The sequence below is a fragment of the Sprattus sprattus genome (genome assembly GCF_963457725.1).
Source record: "Sprattus sprattus genome assembly, chromosome: 19".
Classification (NCBI taxonomy): Eukaryota; Metazoa; Chordata; class Actinopteri; order Clupeiformes; family Clupeidae; genus Sprattus; species Sprattus sprattus.
The window spans coordinates 2,181,136-2,207,296 of record NC_137917.1 but is presented as its reverse complement, the minus strand read 5'-3'; the positions used below and the strand labels follow the sequence as shown (position 1 = coordinate 2,207,296).

The 26,161-nt window shown below is 45.3% G+C and overlaps 1 protein-coding gene across 1 annotated transcript in view; it reads left to right on the top strand.

The window, feature by feature from the left end:
- Positions 1-19,280: 19,280 nt before the first annotated feature.
- LOC308380962 (zinc finger protein 516-like) overlaps positions 19,281-26,161 on the top strand; it is a gene marked incomplete at both ends in the record, with an annotated part of 18,123 nt that continues 11,242 nt past the window's right edge. Inside the window, 2 exon segments of the mRNA XM_080858441.1 lie at positions 19,281-20,901; positions 25,946-26,161. The exon segment at positions 25,946-26,161 is cut by the window's right edge and continues 1,179 nt beyond it. Coding sequence (XP_080714567.1) covers positions 19,281-20,901; positions 25,946-26,161 — 1,837 coding nt within the window.

Here is a 26,161-nt window from a genome sequence, read left to right as displayed (position 1 = left end):
AGTAGCCCAGAGCCACGTGGCAGCGATCAAGGGTTTGTGGACGCTCATACGCCCGGGCCGAGCTCTTTGTCTTCCCCAGATGTCACTAACATGCCTGTATTGATTTCCTTCCCGCTCCCCCCCCCCCCCCCTCCCTCCCTCCCTCCCCATTCCCGCTCTCCCTTCCATCCTCTCTCTCTCTTTCTCTTACCGGCTCCCTTCAGCAGTCTCTCTCTCTTTCTCTTACCGGCTCCCTTCAGCAGTCTCTCTCTCTTTCTCTTACCGGCTCCCTTCAGCAGTCTCTCTCTCTTCCTCTTACCGGCTCCCTTCAGCAGTCTCAGCATATTAAGCATCCCTAGTCTCGTCTCATACGGATGCTATAGTAGTGCATCTTTGTTATAGGTGGCTCTGCCTTTTCCCCTCTATAGGGCTTTGAAAGCCCAGCGCTAATAGAGGTAATTAGTGATGGTGAATGGTGGAACTGCTGAACACTTGAATGTATAACACACTTGAGCAAACGCTTTCATCAGCATAATACAGGTTTGGTTATTGATCTGTGTATCATTTAGCAGCCGATGATACATCATGTGACCTGTTGATATTTGAGCTCCACATTTCAAAGCCCATCCTAAAATGTATGTAGAAGATGTAGGTGAGCTGACAGATTTCTTCAACAGAACTAGAAGGTGCTTTTTCTGCCGTCCCCTGGAACTCCAAATAATGAGGTTGTTTGTGGGTGTGTTTGTGTGTGTGTGTGTGTGTGTGTGTGTGTGTGATATGGGATTCTCAACTAGCCCTTGCTTTCCTTGTGGCCTCATTAATATTTGAAGAGTCTCTGTGTGCCATGCTGGGAACCCTACCGAGCTCCCTTAGCTCGGCCAGACCAGCCAAAGAGAAGAGGGGATGAGAGGGAGACAGAGAGAGATAGAGAGAAAAAGGAGAGAGGAAGGTAGTACACAATCCAGACTTGATCCACACACACAGCCACTCATGCATCCTCTCATATATATACTGTCACACCTCCATATCATTGTACCTCTTCAAAGTTTTACACTTTCCTCTTTTCTTTGTTTTGGCACAAATGCCTCCTCTCTCACACAACCACACAGTAACTTATTTATGGACATTCAAATTCAAACACAGTAACTATCTCTTTTGCACACACACACACACACACACACTAGAGATGCTCAGGTTTTTTGGTGCCGATCACCGATCACTGAAATCAGTATCTGCCGATCCGATAATACTGATCACCGATCACGGTGTCGATTGAAGCATTCTATTTATTGTGTAGCATTATTTATTAAATGAATTATTCTTAACAACATTGGTATTGTATTTTAAGTATTTAAATAACAAGACGAGAGAGTATCATGAATTGACAACCATCAACTTTATTGCAGGGAACGTGCAACATTCCAGTGTAGAAGATCTCACTTACTATAAAATGTGAAAATAATAATAAATAATAAATATTAATAATAATACAAATATAAATCTTTAAATGAAAATCACAACAATAGAAGCACATATGCAACACTCCACTCTCTAGACGCTCTTGGAACTTAAAAGTAGCTTTTCCGGGAATAGAGTAGAGTATTCAAACCTTACTTCTGATTAAGCAGCATCACTGCCATTAAAATATTTTTTTTTCGAATCCGAACCGAGCCCGACGTAATCAATTTCTCAACTGTTCATAGTACTAATGCCACATTGACGTACGTTTTTTATGAATATCCTGGCTTTATTAAACTGGGGCATCAACAGTTAAATGCTCTCTCTCACAAACAAGCGCTGTTAAACGCACAAGCGTACACAATAAGGCCAATAAGCATAATTAAATTATTCACATTGCAAGAACGTTTACTAAAATGGTGCGGCTCCTTTAAGAGGACCACGTACAAGAAGGGACAACGGTGACGCATAGTTTGGATGTAGCGACAAACATTTATGTGCTGTAACAGTGTTAACCAGTACGTGAGTAACGTGAGTTTTATTAAAGCATAGCGTGTGTAGCTATTTCATCCCGTTTGTTAACCTTTCCTGCTGTCTGTATTTACTAAACAGCAGCAGACGTAAAGGAAAGGGTATTAACCCCGAAGTTAAAAACATGTAATCTACTTTGGCCGTGGAGCATTTTACTCCCCTGCAATCTCCAACTACGTTCAGAGACAGGCAGCAGGAAAGGTTAACAAACGGAAATAGCTACACATTACACACACTATGCTTTAATAAAACTCACGTATGCTACACCAACGGAGGCACAACAGACAAGTCTTACCATTGAAGATCTTTTAGCACGCCGACGTTCGTTGTGAAACTATCTACATCCAACCATCGGGGTTTAATCCATGTTGTTGTGGAGAACGAAGGTTGCATCAATCATATTTCATTAAAACTTCACACTTCTTACATTGGACATATCCAACAGCCTAATTAGAATCTACATCGTCTACTTAGCAGAAATATCTCCATACAGTAGATTTCCCTTCGTTTAGTATCATTTTAATCTTTTCAGATGACAGTTTCTCTTTAACTTTCTCTGTGATGCCATTTAATCTACCTCCACGGGGAACTGCTTTGGAGCAGGCGTTGCAAATTGCAAATGTATTATCTTTTTCCGACACCATGTAAAATTGCCAGACCAGCGAAGCCATTTTGTCTCAGTAGTTTGACCTACCCGCCATCGAAAACGGGGGCCAATGAAATTTAATAACATGGAGATACAGCCAATCACAAGCTTCTTTTTTTTTTAAGAATCATTTTCTACCAGTAGCGGCCTGAAATGCCTGTCTCTAACGTTTTATTGAAACGTCTCTGATAGTAGTTCTCGCAGATTTTAAGTAATCTGATCGGTCATGTTTGATCGGCCGTTTTGAGAACCCTGATCAAAACCGATAAGGGGAATATCTGCCGATTACGATCGGCGCCGATCAGATCGGAGCATCCCTAACACACACACACACACACACACACACACACACACACACACACACACACACACACACACACACACTCACACACTCACTCACACACACACAATCTAGAATAAAAGAGAAAGATCAAGAGATAGCATAGACTATTACAATTGCAGCAGCCATGTGTTATGCACAGGGACTTGGAGTGTTTGCTTTTGAAATGCTACCTGCATATGGTGTTTGTCCTTGTGGTTCCGAGCATTTTGGTGGTCTTACTAAACCAGTTTTTCTCCATGTGCCATAACTTGCCTTTAGTTTGTGCTGTTTGCCAAACAGTAACAAGCCCTTCTCCCAGTCCACACAGGAAGCATAAACCATTGAATTTACAGCATTGTGTGTGTGTAAAGGACCAGGGGCAGGACTAAGACCTAATGCTGCTGTGTTTTGGTGGACAGTGTGAGGTGTCATTTTAGATGCCAGATCGACTTCCTGTTTAAAACATCAGCCGCTGGAACAAGCCCCTGGAACATGCCTCAGTGTTCCTGGTGAAGCCGGTTCCTCTGTGTTTGCAACAATTGAGCTCTTGTTTTTTGTGTTTTGTTTAGTTTTTTCATTTCTCTTCTTTTCTATTTCCCTTTTCCTCCTTGCGGTTATGTCTCCTTTCCAACAGCCTAAAGGAAGGTGAGCAGTCTAAGGGGCCGTTTACATGAAGCCTAGTTTGTCAAACTAATACAGATAGCCCTATCATTCACTCTCTGTCCGCATACGGTATCCGCAACGATCCGAATCGGGGGTATAAAGTATGAAGATTTGAATCGGTACGGGGGCTGGTGTTCGTCTGCACGGATTCACGCAACCTGATGACGTCATTGCCCCACGTGATTGCTTTGCGATCTCCAACCAATATATATATCACTTGTTCTCCCTCAACATCTCACTCGCGGTGGGTCTCGAATGAACCAGCCTACTGATTTTTGTATCTTGATCTAATTCTTTTTATTCAGACATTACATAACTTTCATGACCACAAATATAAATTGGCCAGCGATTTAATTCGCTTTTGTCTTCATATATTAATGTAGAATGGTCGGAGCAAAGCCTCATGGGAAATGGGATGACAGGCATGTCATGTTGTACTGTTCCAAACTCTTTATTATCAATAGAAAATATAATTCATTTTCGCATAACCTTTAGTCTGACCACTGATTTTATTAACCACCATAATGTAATGTTGCTAATTTGAGCTTGAATGTCTTGTGTAATGTGTTTAACCACGTTTTTTTCAGGTGTATGTAGCAGCGCTAAAGCGCCACCCACAGGCGTGGGGTATGTTCTACAGCCCGTCTAACACAATCTGGTGGCTCCGTTTTTACGCAAATCTCTCGTTACCAGGCTCCGTCTTTACGAAATTAAAAGATTCGATTCGTGTGAAAAATGAACCCTATTCAGTGAATCTAGGCTTCATGTAAATGGGGCTTTAGCTCTGTCCTGCTCACCCCCCCCCCCCTCTCTGTCCCCCTCACAGGCTTTGATGGCACTGATTTCCTTTAATTAGATAATCACCGCGGTGGTCACTGGATATTCTCCACATAGGCCCAGCAGTGCCCCCCTTTTGCACACCCCCTCACAGAGAAGCGCTGGGGTGGAGTCGAGGTTAATTTGGTTTCCGAGAGGAGGCAACTGCACCTATTTGAAAGGACTGTTTCTCAGTGTATCCTTGTGCTCCTGTGTCTTCTCCTTAGCCCCGTACACTTTAATTCGCCTGTTCAGCCCTTTTTTGGGAGGGGGTGGAAGGGGGGGGGGGGGGGGGGGGGTTCTCTATGGATGTAACAGCCAGGTCTTGGGAAGCTGTTTTGTTATTGCACTGGATGTGGTTATGGCGTCCTTTGATCGCAGATGTCCGGCTAACTTAGGGAAACAAGCTGGAAATGACTCCAGGCCAGAGCTAATCATTCACCACCGAGGGGACCTGATCGTTACACTCTGATGTCATCGTAACCTTGCCACGAAGCACAGGGCTATTCAGCTGCTGCTGTTGTTTTCTTTTCTCTTTTGTCTGTGATGTGAGCATTTGTGATTGTTTCTGAGGTATAAAGAGGACATTTTTAGTTGCAGTGAAGTAAGGCTAACGTGTTCTTTTTGTTGTTGTTGTTGTGAGGGGTGTGTGATAGAGCGAGTGAAAGGAAAGGAGCGAGAGAGAGAGAGAGAGACAGGGAAGTGAGAGACAGCCGTATGTGAATAAGGATGACGAAGGTTATAAAAATGTCACTGAATTCAATATACACCTGAACCGGAACAAAACCAGAAAACCCGGGACAGAAAGAAAGAGTGAAAGAGAGAAAGAGAGAAAGAAAAAGCGAAGTACGGAGAGAGCGGCAGGCGGTTTGTCTGACAGAGCCACGGTGAAAAGTGCAGAGAGCAAGAGAGCAGTGCTGCTGCTGCACTCTTGAGAAGTGTGTCAGCGAGGGTGGTGTGTGTGTGTGTGGGGTGTGTGTGTGTGTGTGTGTGTGTGTGGAGGGGGGGGGGGGTGCCGCTGGGCTCAGTGGTGTCTAATTGGTTTCCCATGAAGCGCATTGTGGAGGTGGACATGAAGAGAGGCACCTCTCAGCCCTCGCTTTCTGCTGTATGAAAATCCTTACAGATGGTGTCCAGATAATACTCACATGAATCTCCTCGCAAGCATTTGTTCTAGTGACATGCAATATTGTTGTTTTGTTTTGGCCTCATCTCGAAACGTTTGAGAGATGAAATGAGATCTCTCACCATCTTTAAAAAACAAAATGATGCTTCTTCACAGACCATTTGTATTGCCAGAGAAGCCTGAGTAAGTCTTAGGTCAACCCTTGTTTCCTGGCTGCTTGTTTCGGGGGCCTCAGGTCTAGCACGGTTTGGGCCAGTTCAGAGAGAGAAAACAAGAGGCAGGCAGATTTTTGGAAAAGACCTTGTTCCACCTAATCCTCCCCCCCCCCCCCATCCTTGGGTTGAAACACCCAGTTACTCTCACATTGTATCCAGATGTGAGAATAGCGCTTGAGGCCCCCAGTAGCATTATTACTTTGGGCCGCAATGGAGCTCCTGTTTGTGTGCCTCTGCCTCTAAGATGGGAAATGAGAGTCCCTGTGCAGGACTAGTGCTTCTTCCTCACAGCACACATACACAGACACACACAGACACACAGACACACACACACACACACACAGACACACACAGACACACACAGACACACACACACACACACACACACACACACACACACACACACACACACACACACACACACACACACACACACACACACACACACACACACACTCACACAGTTGTTCCCAGGACTCATTGAAAAAGGCGGTGTTGGCAGACCTAACAGGACTCAATGTGTGTGTTTTGGGCAGTGTCTTTTGATTTTGTTGAAAAAAATATATAGTCTATAGTTTTGTTTTTGAACAATTTGTAAGGTTGTCGCTGAGGCTGAGATTAGAGGCTTTTTAGTTTCTATTTGATACTATCTATTGTTGGGTTGATATCTTAATATTCACATGATGTCAACATCTGTTTCGAGAACTATCTCTCTTTTGCCAGATGGACTGAGGACAAATTCTTTGACTGATAGATTGTTCTAAAGATGTGGAAACAGAAGCTAAAGAGAGTTCAGATGGTCTCCAGGAAGCACAGTGCCTTGAACCCAAAGCCTCCTTTCCTTTTCTGCTGACCCTCCCCCGACATCTGACCGATGGTAATCAAATAGACTTTACAGATTGCTGCCCTATTTTCAGATGAACGTTATTGATCCGGTGAATACTGCCCCCACAGGTCGACATCGTTCCTTGGGTCTGAAACTGCACTGTCACTTGGGTGTCCCCCCCCCCCCCCCCCCACACACCACCGCCCCTAACATACTTCCACTGAGGAGAAATCCATTTCAGTAATTGCACATTTTTGCTCACCTGAAAAGAGGAGGATGGCTTAAGGGCCGATCAGACCTCAATAATCCCTGCACCACCATGCTCTATTTAAAGGAGCACGATAATCCCATCAGATTATGCCTATGCGCCCCCCCCACCCCCTCTAAAAAAATCATCCAATTAATGTTGAGTCTGATAGTCAAATATATCATCCTGTATGCTTACAATCCACGCCGGACACATGACTATAGGCCAACGAGCATACTATGTGGTTAATGAGTGTGAAGCTAGAACAGTTGTGTGTTGCTACCCTGCAGCAGATTAGAGATGTGTAAAAGGGTGGCTCTGGAACTAGATGTGTCTCTGCTGGGGGATCACTGCGTGCTGACATGTATTTGGTGGTGTATGTGCCCAGTCTGTCAGGCATCCCTGCTCCATACCTGTGTGTGTGTGTGTCTGTCTGTGTGTCTGTGTGTCTGTGTGTCTGTGTGTGTGTACCCAGTCTGTCAGGCATCCCTGCTCCATACCTGTGCACCGAGCCTCAAGGAGAATGGTCCTCCGCAGATCAGCAAATGAACTGGGTCAGTTACGGGTGTTGTATACAGACGAGTGTGGATACTCTATCGCCTTTGATCATCTGTCCTCAGAGTATTGTACTGTGAGGTGAGCTTGTACTGTGTGTGCGTGTGGTTGTGTGTGTGTGTGTGTGTGTGTGTGTGTGTGTGTGTGTGTGTGTGTGTGTGTGTGTGTGTGTGTGTGTGTGTGTGTGTGTGTGTTAAGTTATAGAGGACCTTGGTCTGAAAGACTAAAATTCTCTCCTGTTCTTTGGTTATGCAACCAAGCTCAGTATTTAGAGCAAAGCCCCATAGAGTTTACCAATCCTGTCATCGCCCACTGCATTCCTTACATCAGATAGACTGGTGCAGGTACATTATGGGAACAATAAAATGGAAGACCAAAAGCAAGACGTTTTATTATTTAATTACCATCCAATATCTCACTCTGGTATTCATCCTCAGTTCAAAGAGTTTTCCATTAGGAAATGCACTCGTACATCTAGTTGTGGAGTAATTCAAACTACCTGCTGGGAGCACAAGTGGATGTTCTAAAATATGGCCATTTTGATCTTTAATTGGTGCGGAACAGTGGAGTATATGATTGAGGTACACTCAAGTGTACTGAGAATGGAGCTCCTCTGGAGGGCTATTTACAGCGCCATTATGCTCTCCATTCTTATGCATATCATATTGCAGGCATGAGAATCACTCACCTTTCAGCGAAATTCGCCGTTTTGAAAACAAAATAGGTGACCTACGTGAATCGTGTAGATTCGATGAGTTTTGTTTTTGTGTGTGGGGGGGGGGGGGGGGGGGGGGGGGGTTGGACATATTTTTCATATTCAGATGACATGTACATTTGTACTGAACTAGTGCTGGAGGCGGCAAGGTGCTCAGTGTTGCCAGATTGTAAATTGCGTATCATATCAAAGGCTCAAAATGATCGTATTTGGAGGATAATGAATTATATCTGTCAACACTGGGAAAGTTTGACCAATGACAGAGCTCGCGCAAGAAGGTGGAACGTAAGTCATACCCTTTCCAAAACGTGTAAAGACGTAATAACTCGTTTGTGAAAGACCCAGAGAAACAATAATATCCGACGAGGCAAAATCCCGGACAATTTTGGAATCCCTGCTGGACGCATTTTTTTTTGTGTGACCGTAATGTTAGCATATAAAACGTTAAAACATGTGTTCGGTAACTTAACGGGATGATTCATTTCAAGGGGCATAACCTTCAGATACAAGTATGAAAAAGTTAGCAATGATGTGATTAGCCTGGTTACGAGACGGCTACGGTGTGAATAACTGATGGAGTAAGATAATTTTGCTACATTAACTCAAACGCCACGGAGACTCCCTGTTCTAACTTTGAATCGCTCTGTTGGGGCAAAGTGACCATTGCAAAGGTGTTTGACTACAGACTGTTAACGTAGCAAATAATTCCTACTATTTCAGCCAGTCAACCTACAAGCCTTGCAGGTATAAAACAAATCATGACGTCAGATGACCATTTTCAGTCTCGTTACCATAAACAAGACCCAATACAGTGCAACCCTGAGCACTGACATGATAAGCACTTTGGTGACAAGAAAGGTGAGCATGGCTGCAAAGGGGACTCTTGTCACATGGAAGGCGTCAGTGATGCTCTGCTCAAAAAGGCCAAGTCACCAAGCTATGAGGCAAAGCAGTCAAGAGCAAGTGCCACTGGAAGTAGATAGGTGGATACTTTAATAGGAGCTTAACATATATTTAAATATATATATATACAGTTATTCAACATAATAAATCAGCGGCGAAAAAAACAATAGAATCATATTTTCTTGACAAGAATTCCATAAATGAAAAGAGATCCTTACATTTTGCATCATTTAGTACTTCTAAAGAATATATGATTGTATTGTTTTTTTCGCCGCTGATTTATTATGTTGAATAACTGGATGATGCGAGTGCATGGAAATATTAATGCGACGGGCCTCGCCAATAAAATGTATTGAAATCTGAATTACATAACATTGTATTGGCTGTCAATCATGATGGAAGAGTAGACAAGTTAAGTTACGGCATCTCTCGTGGGGGCTATGCATTAAACCATTTGTGGTGCCCTTACCACATTGTGCCTCATATAGGCCTACTGTAAATGATAGACCCAGTGACAGGCTGGCATGAAATGGCTTGCATAATACTAAGTAAGGAGGCCAAAATCATTTTTGACTCATGGCTGAAGCTAAGTTTCTCCAGCTCTCCCCAGGTTGGAAAAAAAGCATCTCAAACTGCATCAGATTGACGCTTTAAAATATGCAATATTTAAATTTTACTTACAGTGGGGGGGGGGGGGGGCACGCCCCCGGACCCCCCCTAGAGGGGTAATATCCTCCTCACCTTTTTCACCCCTGACCCGTTTTCATGCCTGATATTGGGTTCATTAAAAGTCTAATGTGGCAAGGAAATAAGGAACCATAGTGTAGTTTTAAGGGTAAAATGTTGTCCCTGCTGGCAGGAGTGTTTTTGTGTTTGGTGTGCTACTTGTTTGTAGTAGCCGCTACACTCGAGGGATTTTGTTTGTGTGCTTCATACTCTCTGAGAAGATATTTTGAATCGGGACACTCTCAGTCACGGGGGACGTTTTTTGTCTTTCTTTTTCTCTCACTCATCTCACACCTTCTGCCTGTCTCTTTCTCTTCCTTTGTCTGCCCTCAGACTCCCGTTTCCCATTCATTTTTTAACCCTTCTACTCTCTCCTTTAATATCTTTCTCTTTCGTTCTTTTGTTCTTTGTTTCTATCTCTGTTTGGTTCACTCTGCATCAGTGTGTTTCTCCCCCCCCCCCCCCTCCACCACCACCACCACTAACTACCTCACAAGAGAGAACCAAGACAGGAAGAGGTCAAAACTGCATGCTATAATGTGCCGTGCACGTGGCCTGTACACAGACATACTGTACGCTCTTTCCCACAAACCAGGCAGCTTGGTCTCCAGCGCTGAGTGGGCCAAGAGCAGCTGTGTTCCTCCCGTTCCTCCATCCTCGTTCACTCGTGTTTGTGAGTGTGTGTTTGTGTTACCGTGTGTATGATGCGTGTGCTGTGCTGCCTGATGCTTGCTTGCATGAGAGGGTCCCCAGTGGCCTGACTCTATGGAGGAAACGCACTGGGAGTTCAGTGGCTTAATTGCGTTGTGAAGTGGCTCGTTGAGGTGCAGTTATTCGTCTCCCTCCTTGGGGAGCGCGGCAAGAGTACCGGGTAAAGAGTCTCCAAGGATCCGACCAAGGAGTTTTGGTGTCTTAAGTCACGTTAAGACAGCTGAAAATCAAAGGATGCACAATGATGGCAGTACAGCTTTTGCACAGCATTTTTCATTAAAAAAAAACACATTTAATTCAACATACAAAAAGATTTCAATTTGTTAATTTGTTTACATTGCTGTTGGTATCAGTGGAGAACCTTCAGATCAAATCGCATGCATTGTTTGAGTAGCAGCTGTGAGTAATTCATGAGTATTGTAATCGGTTTCTGGTGGGAATCATTTCAGGAGTTTTTTGTTTACTTTCATGTATTTCTCCTTCAGTAGTTGTGAAGTAGCTATCATTTTCAACTTCCTTAACAAGAAGCACATTGTTATTTGCCAGGAATATTATGTGCAATGGGAATGCCCTTGAACGTTTCCTGTATGTAAGTACTTCCAAACATGAAGCTGTTTGTTTAACAGCCAGAGAACAGTCCTGGGTTCTCTGTGACTCTGTGAAACAGTGGGATTGTGTTTGTGTTCTTGTGGGTACCTCTCCCTACTGAAGTTTATAATTACTGCCACTGACTTTTTTATCATCTATCTTTTCTTTCTCTCTTTATCTATCCAACACTCCCTCGTTCTCTCCTTTTTTTCCTCCCTCTCTTTGTCACTTTCTCTCCGGCCACATGTAGCAGGCAGGCTAGCTGCAAGGCTGTTTGTGGAATAAATGCCATTTGCACCCACTCACGCTGATTTACGCTAAGGTTGCGGCCGTCAGGGAGTGCCCAGGGGTTAACGAGCTGTGTGAGAAAAACACAGCAAGGGAGGGAGGGACGGAGGAAGGGGGGGTTGGGCCGTACACACGCACACTCTCTGCTGCCACTGCCGCTGCTGTTGAGGGATCTCGCTGACCCCAGAGATGGGCCTATCCTGGGCCCCAAGGACTACACACACACGTGCTCACACACACACACACACACACACACACACACACACACATGCTCTCAGGCACACACTCGCACACAAACACACCCACACGACTACACACAGGGCTGCTGCTTTCTCTCAGAGGGCCAACAGTTTGATGTGCTGTTCTTGTAGGGAGAAACAACTTGTGGAGCTTTCATCATAGACAGGTATAGCAAGATGTCTCTGCCTTGGTGTCATTGCCATGTAGGGTTGCGTATCACAGAGTGTCATCAGTGATTTGATGCAGTGGGCAGCCAAGTCTTTTCCTGTGATTTTGCTTTGTTTTTTAAAGTTACTGATTGAATAGTGGATATGCCATGAAACATTGTGAAGTTCTTAAGACTAGGTCAAAGAAGGAGGCTGTTATTGGTATCATGTTATAATGCGTTGATACTGTTTAGAGAGCATATTACCATATATTACATATCACTATCATGGTTGTGGCTCTACAGGATAAGGACCCACTTAAATTAGTTAAACTATTTCTGAAGGAACCACCTCTTCACTGAGAAGGCCCCCTTCTCCTCAAACTCATTTTCAGAAATCTAACACGACGGTGTTGCCCTAAACACCTGCCATCCCTCCATGTTGGATGGCCTATGGGGTCTTTCACCAGGGCGCTAACTCAAAAGGCCTTCACACATAAATAGAACCACCCCCCGTTACCCAATTAACCGCCACTGTGCTTTGTTAGGAGATAGTAAGATTACTGGCGAGAGAGAGACACCGGCAGATAGACAGAGTGGGAGAGACCTCTTCCTTTGTCTTCTCTGGCCTGACACGTTTATGGCAGAGGTCTGCAGAAGTGTGGTTGGGCTTTTTTTGGGGCGGGGGTGGGTAGAAGAAGTGGTGGTGGTGGGGCAACAATAGAGGCCAAGACCCCGTGCTGCTCCATGGCTGTATGAGCATGACCCACTCTGGCAGGTCTATCCAGGGCTCAAAACTCTGTTCTGTGAACGTTGGGTAATTCTGCTCCGAAAAAAACACCCCGGACACCCTATCATCATACCATCAGTGGCAGGAAATGTCCCAAGACCTCTTCTTGCACTTGGTCCTTGAATGCTAACTGATGTCTTACTAAAACTAAACATATAGGAGGGTAGGTTGGACTTTGTTTGCTGACTGTTGAAATATCAATATCAAATATTGAAGTTTGTCAAACAAGCCATTAGCTGTACATTGACTTTTATGTATTCTGAAGGCTTGAAAATGTAATATACTGCATATGCTCTCATGGATGTTGATTTAGAACATCAGAAAGCCTCTGCATTAAAGGAGCATTTCCTCCAAACATGATGAGATGATGTGATGAGTGAAACAGATATCCCTTTGGTGAAAAGCATTTGATAGTTAGCAGCACATAGGCAGTACTACTGGGGCAGCACGCCTTGCAAACTCCAAAGCATTCTTTAGTATTAGTAGGAGAACTTGGATAAACATCACTCAGTGCCGTTACACAAAAGAATTCCTGGGATTTAGCTGGGGTGATATTTGGAGGTTCCTTTTCCGGTAGTCAGTGGACTCAGCCTTCCTCTTTATTTATGGCCGTTTATCCTCCCTCTCTGTTTTTCTTCTTGCTCTGTGCCTCGCTCTGCTGCCCTCTTTCCTTTACTCTATCTTTCCTCCATCCCTCTCTCTCTCTCTCCCTCTCACCCACCCAGTCACTTCTTCAGTGTCCCTCTCTGTCTTTGTACTCCTCCAGTTCCCAGTTCCCATTTTCCTCTTCTCTTTTTCCCGCCCTCTCTCTCTGTCTCTCTCTCTCTTTCTGTAACATGCGGCGTACAGCAGCTCTTTGTCTCTGCACGGTCGGTCGTGGTGAGTGGAGGCGCGGGCTCTTTCATAATGGATTATTGATTGGTCTGAGAACAGGCCTGCCTGTTGGGGACTCAGCCCTCTTCAGCACTGTCCCTCTCAGCTCCCAGCAAGGGTTTAAATGACACTCCCCATGCCCAATGTGTGCCCCTCCTTTCACACACACACCACACACACACACACACACACACACACACACATTTAAATGATTTAATTGAATCCACCAATCATATTCTTACAGAGAGGAATCAAAAATTTCTCAGAGATTGAATAAAGCTTAGTGACTCATGGGTACAAGAAACATCTCCTACGCCAAACAGCAAGACAGGAGTAAAATCTTCTTTCAAGGAGTACAGTCTGAGCCTGAACAGATGACAATCAGAGACTGTGGAGCAGGAGCCTGTTCTTGGCTAAAGCTGTAGCTTTATAGCTAGCTAACAATGCCTTTGTTGTGAGGTGAAACACTGACTAAATTGAAGAAAACACAGTGAAGTGCAAGTCATAAAGCTGTTATACCTCACATTTTAACACAAAATGTGACATGAAAAAGGAAAATGACACTAGCCCCACATGACTAACGTCTTTTCCCACAGTCAGACATACAAGTATTGCTAGCAGAGTTGTGGGAACAACACAGCTTATAGCTGAAATGGTAGCCAAAGACCAAAATGCATATCCTAAGTGCGTCTGTGTGCATAGTATTCAGAGCGCCCCTGTATACTTGTTAAATGGCCTCTGCTGTGGGATAAGAGGCCAGAGTGTGCTTTGTAAGTAGCCTTTATTGCTTCATTACACACACATACACGTGTGTGTATGTGTGTGTGTGTGGGTGTGTGCCCTTACAGTGTTTTGGACTCCACACAAACAGTGTTGTATGCAAGGCAAGGATTATGGCCGTGTACTCAAGTACAATGACTGCTTTTCAAGGTATTAAGCTGCCATTAAACTTGACAGATTGTGACGTCAACACAGCATTTGACTTTTCTCCTAAATGGTAGGTGTCGCTGCAGAGAAACATACCATCTATGAAGAGCTAAAGTATAGAGCGCATTGAAATATATGAGGTGACCCTTAAACTGTATTACCAGTATTCAGTGGTGGATTAAACTGGATGGGTCCAAAAATTGTTTGTGTCCTTTGCAAGTGGCCGGAAAAAATGTGCCTGTTTATAACTAGCGGTTTTCATTAGGAAAAGACGACTAGTTTGCCAGCATCATTCAAAAAATACATTAAACAAAAGAGTAACTTCATACACTAAAAAAACAAATAGTTGTGTATCAGAGAGCAGGGAGTCAAACACTTCATCGGACAAGTTAGCAAAGCAAGTGTTCCTTCATCTTGTAGCATCCGTGTTGTGAATGCAGCCAAACCAACACTAAAGTGCACCAAGACCCAGACGGAATGACCGTCTCTTTTGGCACGCGCCGTCGTTAGGCCACAGACCTGCAGTAGTTTACAACTGTAGTGTTTGTTTTGTGATATGGCCATAGATGAGACTGTTAACATTTTGGTGGGGTAGTCCATCTTCCAATCTTAAGAGAGAGACTGGTGCCGCGTGTCGCTTTTGGGGATGCTCAGGTTGATGGAGAGCCTGTTTCTGCCTGACAGCACAGTGCATCACCTCGCAGGGGTAAACACACAGCACTGCGGCGTGCAAGGGGAACAACTAGGCTAAAGAATGCACTGCATGACCGTCTCCAGATGTGCCAGGATTCCCACAGAAGGGAGAGAGAGAGAGAAGGGAGGAAGGTGAGAGGGAGTTTTTTTTAAGGATTGATGGAGAAAACACTGGCGGATTTTCTCATTTCACAGATGTGTAGCTGCCAAAGCAGGAAAGTAGAAACCACACCAAAGATGTGTTTTGTTGTGTGTGTGTGTGTGTGTGTGTGTGTGTGTGTGTGTGTGTGTGTGTTTGTATTTGTGTGCGTCTGTGGGCGTACCACAAAAAAAAGCACACAGAGAAAGAAAGAGTGTGAGAGGCAGATAACACACTTAGGTATATATTTCTCAGTTGTCATTGTCTTCTGTATTCAGTATTAAACACAAGAAAAGCCTCGACGCTTCAGGAAGAAATCAATGCTGTTTGGCAGTAACGTTGTGTTTTGAAGAGCCGCACACTCAATGGAAATATTGTCTCTGAGGATTTTCTGTGAGCCAGGCTGTTCTCCTTTTCTCCTGCTTCCGTGTTTTCAGAAGTGACTGCATTGTTTTTAACAGTGGATAATCTCATTACCGTTTGATTGGTACATGTGACCGTCTGCTGGATGACAAGCTTAATGCTCACAATTGCCCCAGTTTGATGACTGATCTACTGATAAACACTCTGACAGCAGTTGCACCAAAGCACATAGGAATAACATTTAGAAATTTTAGAAATGGTATTTTGAAAAAATAGATCCAAGACTCTCAATATTATCTGTATTACTTTTTTTCTCATATGACTTTGTCTTCTTGAGCACAGCTAGTGGCCCCTAATTGCAGAGGGATATTGTGCAAATTAACAGGCTTGCTGGACAGGCTCATAAATAGCTCACTGAGAACTCCCCTCCCCCACCCACCCACAGAGCACACTCCACTTTGTGCTGGTTCAGTCGCTATGCTCAATTAGCAACTCAACAACAAACAGACAGACTCATGACACAACCCTGTGTCATCAGACATCTCCATGGCCATGGAAGTTATACATTGGTACCCATACATATGCCTCTGTAAATGTGATGTATTTTGGATGAACTAAAGCTGTTTTTTTTTGTTTGCCTTCTGCCTTGGTCAGCAGTCAGCTGTGAGAGGTCGGACTGGACTGGCTTGTGTTTTGTCTTTTGGAACACAAGTACTTTGCCATAAAACATAATCCTGCTTGTTCTCCAGACTTGTTTTGCGAGGTACAAATCTACTCAGAAAGCCCCGGTGTACACCAGTGGTTGTAGAGAAGAAACTGAGTTGTTTGCGTTGTGGCAAGGGCTCTGTATTCCAGCGAGCCGTGTCAGTGTCAGTAAATGTAAATATTTATGGTGAGATTTCAGTGGCTTTGTTTATAGTGGTTGGGCTGTTTTGAATGGACTCTTCTGTTTGGAGCCGTCTCTCTTTCTCCTCCAGTTTTCATTACCTCTGCCAAGGAGGTTATGTTTGCATTACCGTTTGTTTGTTTGTTTTTTTGTTTGCCTGTCAGCAGGATTATGTAAAAAAAAATCGCATGCTGATTTAAATGAGACTTGTTGGAGCGCTGGAGTGTTGGCCAAGGAAGAACTCATTTCATTTTAGAGCTGATCTACAATATGGGGGGGATCCAGGATTTATTTTTTATATTGGCAGTAGGGCATCTGGGGTTGGCGGAGGTCTGTGCTCTCCAAGTACCCTTCTAGTTTGGCCTTGTTTTGGGACTTCCACAGCACTCCAAAAACTTGTACATGCATGCGTACATATCTACCACCCATGCACTATACACTCTCTCTCTCTAACACATGTCTGACACACACACACACACACACACACACACACACACACACACACACACACACACAGTCACACACACAGTCACACACACACACACACACATACACACATACACACACACACACACACACACATACGGTCATGTAAAACACACCATCTTGGGCACAGGGCCCCCTCGTGGAGGTCTGCCAAGTCTTGGGCTACCATTTGAAATTTGAAGGACTAACGTGGATAACATATTATGATGTCTGTGTCATTTCCATTTAGATGAGCAGAAAATTCCATTAACACCACCACATCCATACTCACACACACGCATACACACACACACACACACACACACACACACACACACACACACACGCTGGATGTCTGGCAAGAAGATATGTTGCCGCATCGGTGTCATTTTCATGTAAATGAGCTTGGTATTCCCATTAATATCTAAGTCAACCTGAGTCAGGGAGGGAAGACAGCATCTCCCACCATCTTATTTATGTGGACACGGAGGCTCAAAAATTTGTGCCTACAGCCAGCCATAAGCAATATTTGCTTTCATGGAATAGATATGGATCTAGCCCCCCCCCCCCCTCCCCCATGCTCTGCCAGTCTGTAAACAGTTCCGGTTGCCTGATGATTTGGGTTGAGGCTCAGTCTCTCTGTGTGTCTGTAAAGGACTGTACTATAATGAACTTCAGCAGATATCAATGGGGATCAATCTATTGACCGTTGCTAATGACCCTAGGACTTAGGAGTGCACCCCCTTCTCTCTCTCTTTCTCTCTCTCTCTTGCACTCTCTTTTTCTCTTTCCCTTCCTGTGTCTCTCTCTCTTCTTCTGCTCCTCTTTTCTAGAACCGCTCTCCTCCCTAGCTGTTCTCCTTTTCATTCTGTGTCTTTCAAGCCATTTATTCCTCCACTCTCCCCCCCACCCCCTCCCTTTCTGTGTACCTCTGTCTTTTCCTCAGGCTCTTCATGCCTTTCGTTGTCTGTCTCTCTCTCTCTCTCCCCTCCCCCACCTCTACAATCCTGTCCTTTAATAATCTCAGCTGACTGCTCTCTCTCTCTCTCTCTCTCTCTCTCTCTCTCTCTCGCTGATAATGCCAAACATCTCCTATTTGTGTCGATAGCAATGCTCTCTTTTTGTGCTGGGGGAATGGCAACTAAAAGTGTTGCCCAGAAACACTGCCCTTAATAGTCTTTGAGAATGAAAGCACGTCCTCCACATGTTCCCTATTAGTTTCAGTGTTTATTTTTATTTTGAGTCATATATCAGTTCAGTTCAGTTGTGCACCCTGTGCCTCAAGTCTTGTTGCCTTTTGTCGTGCCTACGCTCTAATCTCTCCAACTGCTGTTGGGAGATGGAGACTCATGATAAGGGAAGAGAAAAAAACTGTCAAACAGGATCAGATTTAAGTCTGCTACCTCTTTTCTCCAGTCAGTGACCTGATGAGAGAGAGGAAGAGAGAGAGAGAGAGAGAAAAATGAGGCCAAAAATGATCCACTTCCTGTTTCGTATGCAAGATCCCGGCTGTGTGATGATTGTGTGTGTGTGTGTGTGTGTGTGTGTGTGGGGGTGGGGCCAGAGGTTAGTGCGAGTGCTTGTGGAATAGAACGGTTGCTGCCTTTTCTTGCTGACTTGAGCGTTGTCCTCTGGTTGGGCATGCGAAAGTGTGGATTCAGCCCCTTCAGAGAGCTGGGACAGCCTACTGCACAGCTCATTTAGCAAACATACACACACATACACACACTAGCGCGCACACACACACACACACACACACACACACACACACACACACACACGACTACCTGAGTTAGAGAATCTCCCCCGAGAGTAATCAGCCAGCACAATATCTGCACTCCTCACCCTATGCACCCCCTCTTTATCACATTTCAATGGAGGGTTTGCTCTCTGTGATAGTGGAACTATTCTCTGAGCTGATATATACTTTGCACAGAGGTTCCTGTTCCCCCTTTCAGTAACCAGCAGTCTTTATTTCTCTTTCCTGACAGGCTTGAAATCAAGAAGAGCTCCTTCAGAGGGCTGGCTGCTGCATCTCAACCGTTTCTAAAAGGAAAAAGGGCCTGTGAAGTCTATGAATGTACAATAAGGACTGCTGAAGTGATCTGTCAAGGGTTTTTTGTCCTCTTTCCTCAAGGAGAAATATAATCAGAAAGTGTACGAAAGAACTCAGCCTCTGTGTCGTCTGACCCAGTGAAAGCTTCGGCGTGATAAGAGGACACACAATTAGCTCTCAGTGCAAAGAGGTCAAAGCTAAGTTACAAGAAGGAGAGGACTTCCTTGCTGTGACGACACCACAGACTTAACTGTTCGGTAGGTGAGCAGGCCCAGATAACCGCAGCAATCCTTCTGGTGATTGAAGCTAGTGCTAAATGAACAACCACAGATAGCAGAGGACATCTGATCTGAGTCAAGAGTGGAACGTGGCGAGCGGTGTGTCTGCCATGAACCCTAGAGACAGTGCCCAGGAAGTGGCGGTCGAGGGACCCCTCGGATTGGAGCAGGTGGATGATGGCAAGGCCCTGTCGTTTGACTGCAACGTCTGCGGCCGCAGCTTCCCTTTCCAGAGCTCGCTGTCACAGCACATGAGGCGCCACACGGGGGTGCGCCCTTACAAGTGCCCCTACTGCGACCACCGCGCCTCCCAGAAGGGCAACCTGAAGGTGCACATCCGCAGCCACAAACTGGGCGTGCTCATCAAGCCCGATCCTGATGATAGCGAGGAGGTAGATGAATCGGAGGAAGCCTCAGGGGAGGGCAGTGTCTCCGAGGGACTCGAGGGTGGGAACAGCCCCACCAAAAGCAGCTCGGCTTGCAACAGGGTGCTGAACGGCACGGGGGAAGACCGGGGGGCGAAGGTGGCAAGTCGGGGTGTGAAACGGGAGAGGAGTGTGGACACCATGAGGCTGTTGTGCTGCCGGCTTTGCGGGCACGAAGTACATCGTGAAGACCAGCTTCTCAGCCACATCGAGAAGGCCCACATCACGGCCGATGTGGAAGACGACGCATCCCCGACCGAACAGGAGGCGCAGGTGGAGCCCGAGGCGGAGGACTTTACCTGCGACACGTGTGGCCAGGTGTTCACCCAGGCCTGGCTCCTGAAGTCCCACGTGAAGAAGCACACGGCTGAGCTGGAGCACCGCTGCAGGGTGTGCGGACGGGGCTTCCGGGAAGCCTGGTTCCTCAAGAGCCACATGAAGACGCACGCCGGGACCAAGGCAACGGGTCGAGGTCGGCCACGAAGCACCGACTACTCCGATCCCCCAGCCACCATCAATGATGTGACGCAGGACCCTGAAGTCACAGCTGCCTCGGGTGCCGTCTGCCTGTACGAGATCTGCTCCAAATGTGGGAACCTCTTCCACAACCGCGAGAGTCTGCGGGCCCACAGTCGTGTCCACAGCAAACAGACCCGTAACCAGGCATTACAACACGAGCATGCTGCGGACGAAGACTCACCTGCAGCTAAGAGGCGACTCCTGGACTACCTTTGCCTCCGACCTATGGAGGAAAGACCCAAGGAGGAGCAGCAGGGGTCCTTGGGCAAGAGGGTTCCCGAGTTGGACCCTGTGTGCAGCTACCAGGCCTGGCAGCTGGCTAAAAGGGGTGGGTTGGGGGAGCTTGTGGAATACGGTGTCAACTTGGAAGAGTCCCTAGGAGGCGCCACTGTGACCTACGACCGGGAGAGTAGCCGCTACGTGTTGTCGGGGCAAGAGAGGAAGTCAGGTCGCCGTGGAAGCTCCGGAGGCACAGGGGTTGGGGGAGGCCAGTCGTCACACAGCGAACACAGTGCACCTGACCACAGCCCTAGTGACTCGGAATATCGTCCCTCATCCCGGCAGGAGAGACGGCGGTCCACCCAGAGCCGCTCGCACGAGTGCTTCGAGTGCGGGAAGGAGTTCCGCAGCCGGCACCAGTTGAGTGTGCACGAGCGGTTGCACCGCAGAGAGGGGCGTGGCTCAGGAGGCGATGCTGACTCACGGTCTCCCAGCAGACCCGGCACTCCACAGAATGACAGCCTCAGTGAGACGCCCAGAGCCAAGCAGGGCCAAGGAGCCGCCACAGGTGAGAGAGCACTAGCATGGCTGGATTGTCTCCCTTGGAAAATGTAAAAACCTTAAAAGATATTTATCTTGAATACCTTGGGGATACCTTGAATGTTTTACCCCTGATTAAAAGGTATTTTGAAGGTTTTAAGCCTTTTGGACCTAGAAAGAACCTTTTTTTGACAAATTGCTTTGGATGGGTTCTGTATAGACCCTTTTCAAGTATGGTTGTTTTATCTTAGAGTGAACACAAATATAGATAGGCTCTAATATACCTGTATCAGATACTGTCAGTTTAGAGGATTTTACTAACATCCAGGCATAGTCATCAAGTGTTTTGTTAATAGCTCATGAACGAAATACATTTACAGAAGGTAAAAACAACCTGGAGTTGTTTAAATAACTTGTCTTAAGAACATCTGTTAAGAGAGGAAGTAATTCATGAACATTACATTTTTAAAACTACCAAATATTTAATGCTATCGTGATCACATTTTCAGTCATCATAACACGCAAATACTCGGCGGGTTCTACTTTGCTTCTGTACGAACCAGTATGTGTAAATGTTTTAATAACGCACATTTGATTAAACACCACTCGCTAGACGTCTCGATATAAATCCAAATTTCCTCTGTTGCACCTATTTCTCAGCTGATTTACCTTGTGCCGTCAGGAGGATTTGTGACTGGCATCAAGGCTAATCTCAATTGCAAAGTAGTCTGGAGATTTAAGCTGGGGAGTTTTGTGTTTGGCCACGCGTGATGCGGTGCATACATGTTTGGTATGTTTTCCCCGTTACGTTTATCTACAGCTGTCAGTCAAGCCTGATGACACGCATTGGGTTGCTGTAGTGCTAGGCATTGAGCATGTAAATACCAAGTCTAAAATAATAATAATAATAATAATAATGGATTTGATTTTTATAGCACCTTTCTGGCAGGAGCAGAGTACTTTGCAGATGTGTGTGTGGTAGATTGTGTTCAAGTACATGCTTGATTGTTAAATATTTCTCTTAATTGTTATCTCTTTTCCCATTATTTTTCTCTACATTTTTCTTTCCCTTTTATCCTAGCATGTTGACAGTGTTAAGAGCTCTCTAGACGGTGAGGGAATTGGGCTCCAGATAGGATCATATTAAAGAGGAAATGGGATAAAAATAAAGGCTTTATCTGTTGACAGCCATCCAGCACAGCTGTAGGGTGAAGGCCATCTCATTTCCTCTGGCTTCAACATGAGAATCTGTGCAGTCGTTGTTGGTCTGCGGAGAAAGAAAACCCTTATGAATGGACCCTATTAGTGTGTTAAAGGTCCAAAGAGCTATGGCAGGTGAAGAGCCCAGTCACAAGTCCACCTGACATCGCTGACGTCTCTGAGCTGCAAACATCTGTTGATGAAATGCCCTTTGTTGTGAACGCCTCCTCGCTTAATCTGTTTAATCATTTTATACTTGGAAGTAGAGACACCTAGTGGTAGGGTATGGAATAACACCCCTGATTTAAGCCCTGTCAGTGTTTGTTTGGTGCACTTTCTTTGTTTGACTTCAGTTCAGTTCAACTGAAGTCAGTTCTCTTCAGGTCAAGGCCTATTGTTCTTTGGCAAGTGAGATGTAGCTGACAGTTAATCGATTTTTTACTTAAGATGACATTAGAGTCTTCCTTTTAACCGGAAAGCCTGAATAAGTATTTTAAGGCATAACAGTAGGGATTGGGACACCAGAGTGTTTTGACATGAAAGAACATCCAGATTATCTTGTTTCTGGAATGTTCTTCTGTGTCCCTCCCAACACAAGCGTTTGGCGTCAGCCAATTCTCCAGCGGAAAGCGGATCTGAGCATCTGGATGTGTTGTTTTATTGTCTTCACGGCCGCTGTTCATGGCTCACACCAGAAGAGTTCAGGATCAGCGAGCGTGGTCGGCTTTCCCCGGTGGTTTTGAGCATCGAAAATAGAAACATGCTCTTTTCTTTTCTTTTCTTTGGGCTTGAGCTTAAGTGCTATTTCAGCACATCCTGTTGCAGGAAACCACGCTTCAGTGCGAATGTGTCCTTTTCTTTACTTTTCATTTTGTCTGCTGTAATCAATCTCCTTTCATGCACTCTCTGAGCAACACACTACAGTAACAGACGTCCATAAAACAGATATAATGAGTAACAATTACTAATAAGATACTTATTTATAACAATACTAGTTTGTGTATTCTCACAAATACCTATACCCTTGAAGTACATGCTAGCTCTTGAAGTATGCTGCGTGGGTGTCAGAAAGGGGATCAGATTATGACCAGGAAAAAAAAGAAAATGAGAAGAGAAACATGCTTTTGTGCTCCTTGCCCTTAGGCAGTAGAGGCAGTGCTGGCATTAGTCACAGGAGATGAGCATTCTGCCTTTTAAGGCAAGGTCTGCCAAGATTTCACAGGTGCTGATAGAATCTATCAGGCAGACTTTGAAACTGTATGTTTATATTTCTGTTTTAAGTTCTATTTTTGTGACAGCCATCTTTGAAAATGGGGCAGTGGAAATACAGTTGACTATTATTATAGAGCGAGTGACTTCAAAAGCGTGAGTCTCTGTCTCCATTGGCTCTTTTGGTCTTTTCTTTCTTCCGGTCTGGCTGTCTTTCTACTTGTTTTTGTTCTTTTCTTTTGTCTCTTCTTCTCTTATGTCCATCCTTCACAACTGCTTTAATCTCATGTTGTGCTGTCTTTTCCTGTATCTCTTGTGTACTTCTCTCCCTCTTTCTCTCCCTCTCTCTCCCCTCCTGTGTTTTCCCCAGCTGGTTACTTAATCCATGCCGGCACCCTGGCTGTGGCCGGCCCTACAGGTTGTTGGGAGGGATTTGTTATTTATAGATGGCTTTCTAATCTACTATGAACAGTCGCACAGAGATCCCTTACAGCCATTCTGGAGGCTACCTTAACCTTAGCTTGCCTGCCTGCCTGCCTGCCTGCCTGCCAGGTAAAGGCTCCCTGCTCAGGTGGATCGGGTGAACCTGTGGGGTGAGGTAAGGATCAGGTGATCAGGTTGCCACAGGCCAGGTGACGAGTTAACGCTCGGGGAAGCTAAAGGAGAAGAGGTGAAATGGCAAGTGAGCTCGTGTCATGGTCACACACCTCTGTGTGTGTGTGTGTGTGTGTGTGTGTGTGTGTGTGCGTGTGGTGCACTGAAACAGGTCAGGGAAACTCCAGGTGTGGTGAATGGAGATTGCCACGGTCAGTTAGGCTACAACGCTTCAGATGAACCGATGGAGAAGCACCAGTTCTGAGCTGGACTCCCATAGCAGAACGGGTGAGCACAGTGCCCACCAGTGGTAGTCTTGAAAGAGCCACAAATACCAAGGAGTCCAACTTCAATGGGAAATCTGTGAACAAGGCATGGCATTTGCAGGGGTGGAGTTGGCGTGTGTATGTGTGTGTGTGTCGTTGCCCCTGGTCTCAATCACCCCTCACTCCCCCATGCTTTCCTTTCTCCTCCCAGTTCACCCTTCAGTTCACTGTATTAGCCGCTGCACTTTAGCATGACAGACAGACTAACGAGAGCCAGATGGCCCTTCCCTCCTCGCCTTAATTGAAAAATTGAAACAGAGTTGTTTTCTCATCCGTTTCTGTTGGCAAGGGAATGGGATAGGCGTATTGTTCGGGCTCCCTGCGAGTGCGTACACAAAGATGGGATCTTGGCGAGCCGCTGACAGGAAGAGGGTGTCGGTGTATGTGTGTGTGTGTTTGTTGTTCTTCCATTTTTCCCTGTGTGTGTGTGTGAATATTTCAGCGTTTGTTTGCTATGCCTGCTGGGACTCTAGTTCTCATGCCCTCAGCTCAGGGTTAGAGTATCGTGCTGTCAGCGTGTTTGCTTAGCCACTCTGTGGTCAGTGCAGGCAGGCCAGGCCAGAAACGAGGTAAAGGTTGCCATCGTGTGGCCAATATGTGGCACTTCATGTATTTGTAACAGGTGTTTTATAGCTATAGTGGATTTAATTAAAAAGGAATTCAAAATGAATATAGACAATAAAGGCAATTAAAAATATTATAGCAATACAATTAAATGAAAAAAAGATGTGGAATAATGCCATGACCTTGGTACATTAGACATGTTTGTAAAACTATTAACTCATATAATTTACATTCAGTTATCATCATAGCTATGACTAAACTTCCTGAATAAAAGTGGAACTTCTGTCATAGCTGGTACAGATAGCATTTGTAAGAAGTTCTATTGATGAAGACTGCCAGTACACTAGGCTGAGGGGAAAGGGGATGTGATGAGTGAATGATCATTTATTTAAAGAGGTATTGAAACTGTGCCACCTGGTGGCTCAAGATCTGCATTGCATTTTAATTTTGGACTTTTTTCACTATTTCACCTGGTAAGGTTGCTGTCAGCTTAGGTTTCTTTTCAGCTTTGAGATAGTAATCTATATTGTAAGAGAGATTACTCTGTATTATACAGAGCCTCTGATGTGTAATCTTTATCATGATTATCATTATTACAACACGATATGAAACATGGTCATTGGCGCCAGAACCATAGAGGCCGCGGGGCCAATGGCCCCCCCACTTTTCTGGATTTTTTTTTTTTTTTCTAAATTTGTATTTGTTGCACACGTCATTCCTAAGCCATTCATTGACATGCTATTGCTGCTAACCAGAAGATAGTCATAGTGGGGGGGGGCCATTAGAAGTGCCAGGCCCACATTTCGTATAGTATTTTGAAAGAATCAACATTTCATTAATTAACAGGATGATCATCTCGGGGGCGTTAAGTCATGATCACATACTCAAGAATTTGCAGCAAGTTAGATACATTCCAGCACTTCGACAACAACCAAAGTTTCCACGCTGTCTTAAAGTGTTTGGCTTAATTTTCAGTACCAGGTGAACATGGTCATATGTGCAAAGCCCACAATAAATAGCCAGGCTGCTCCAGTGCAGAGCTAGAACATGGTCATGGTTTCACGTTTAGTTACTTAAACTTGGTCAGATGTTTACTTACTGTACCCCACACCTTTGGGTACTTGTGTGCTTTCTAATATACACATGACTAACGTTGCTTCCTGTCTGTGTCATCTGCAGAGGACAAGCCATATGTCTGCAGCCTGTGTGACTTCATCGCCCCCGACTCCTCCGTGTTCATCACTCACCTGCGTCAGGTGCACCCGGAGCCCAGCCTGGCCCAGGAACCTGTGGCCCCCAAGAGCGCAAGAGCCCGCCGGCCCTCCGTCAGCATCTCAAGTCGCAGCCGCAGCAGGAGCAACGGGGCCCCCAGCAGCTACCCCAAGCTGAAGCACG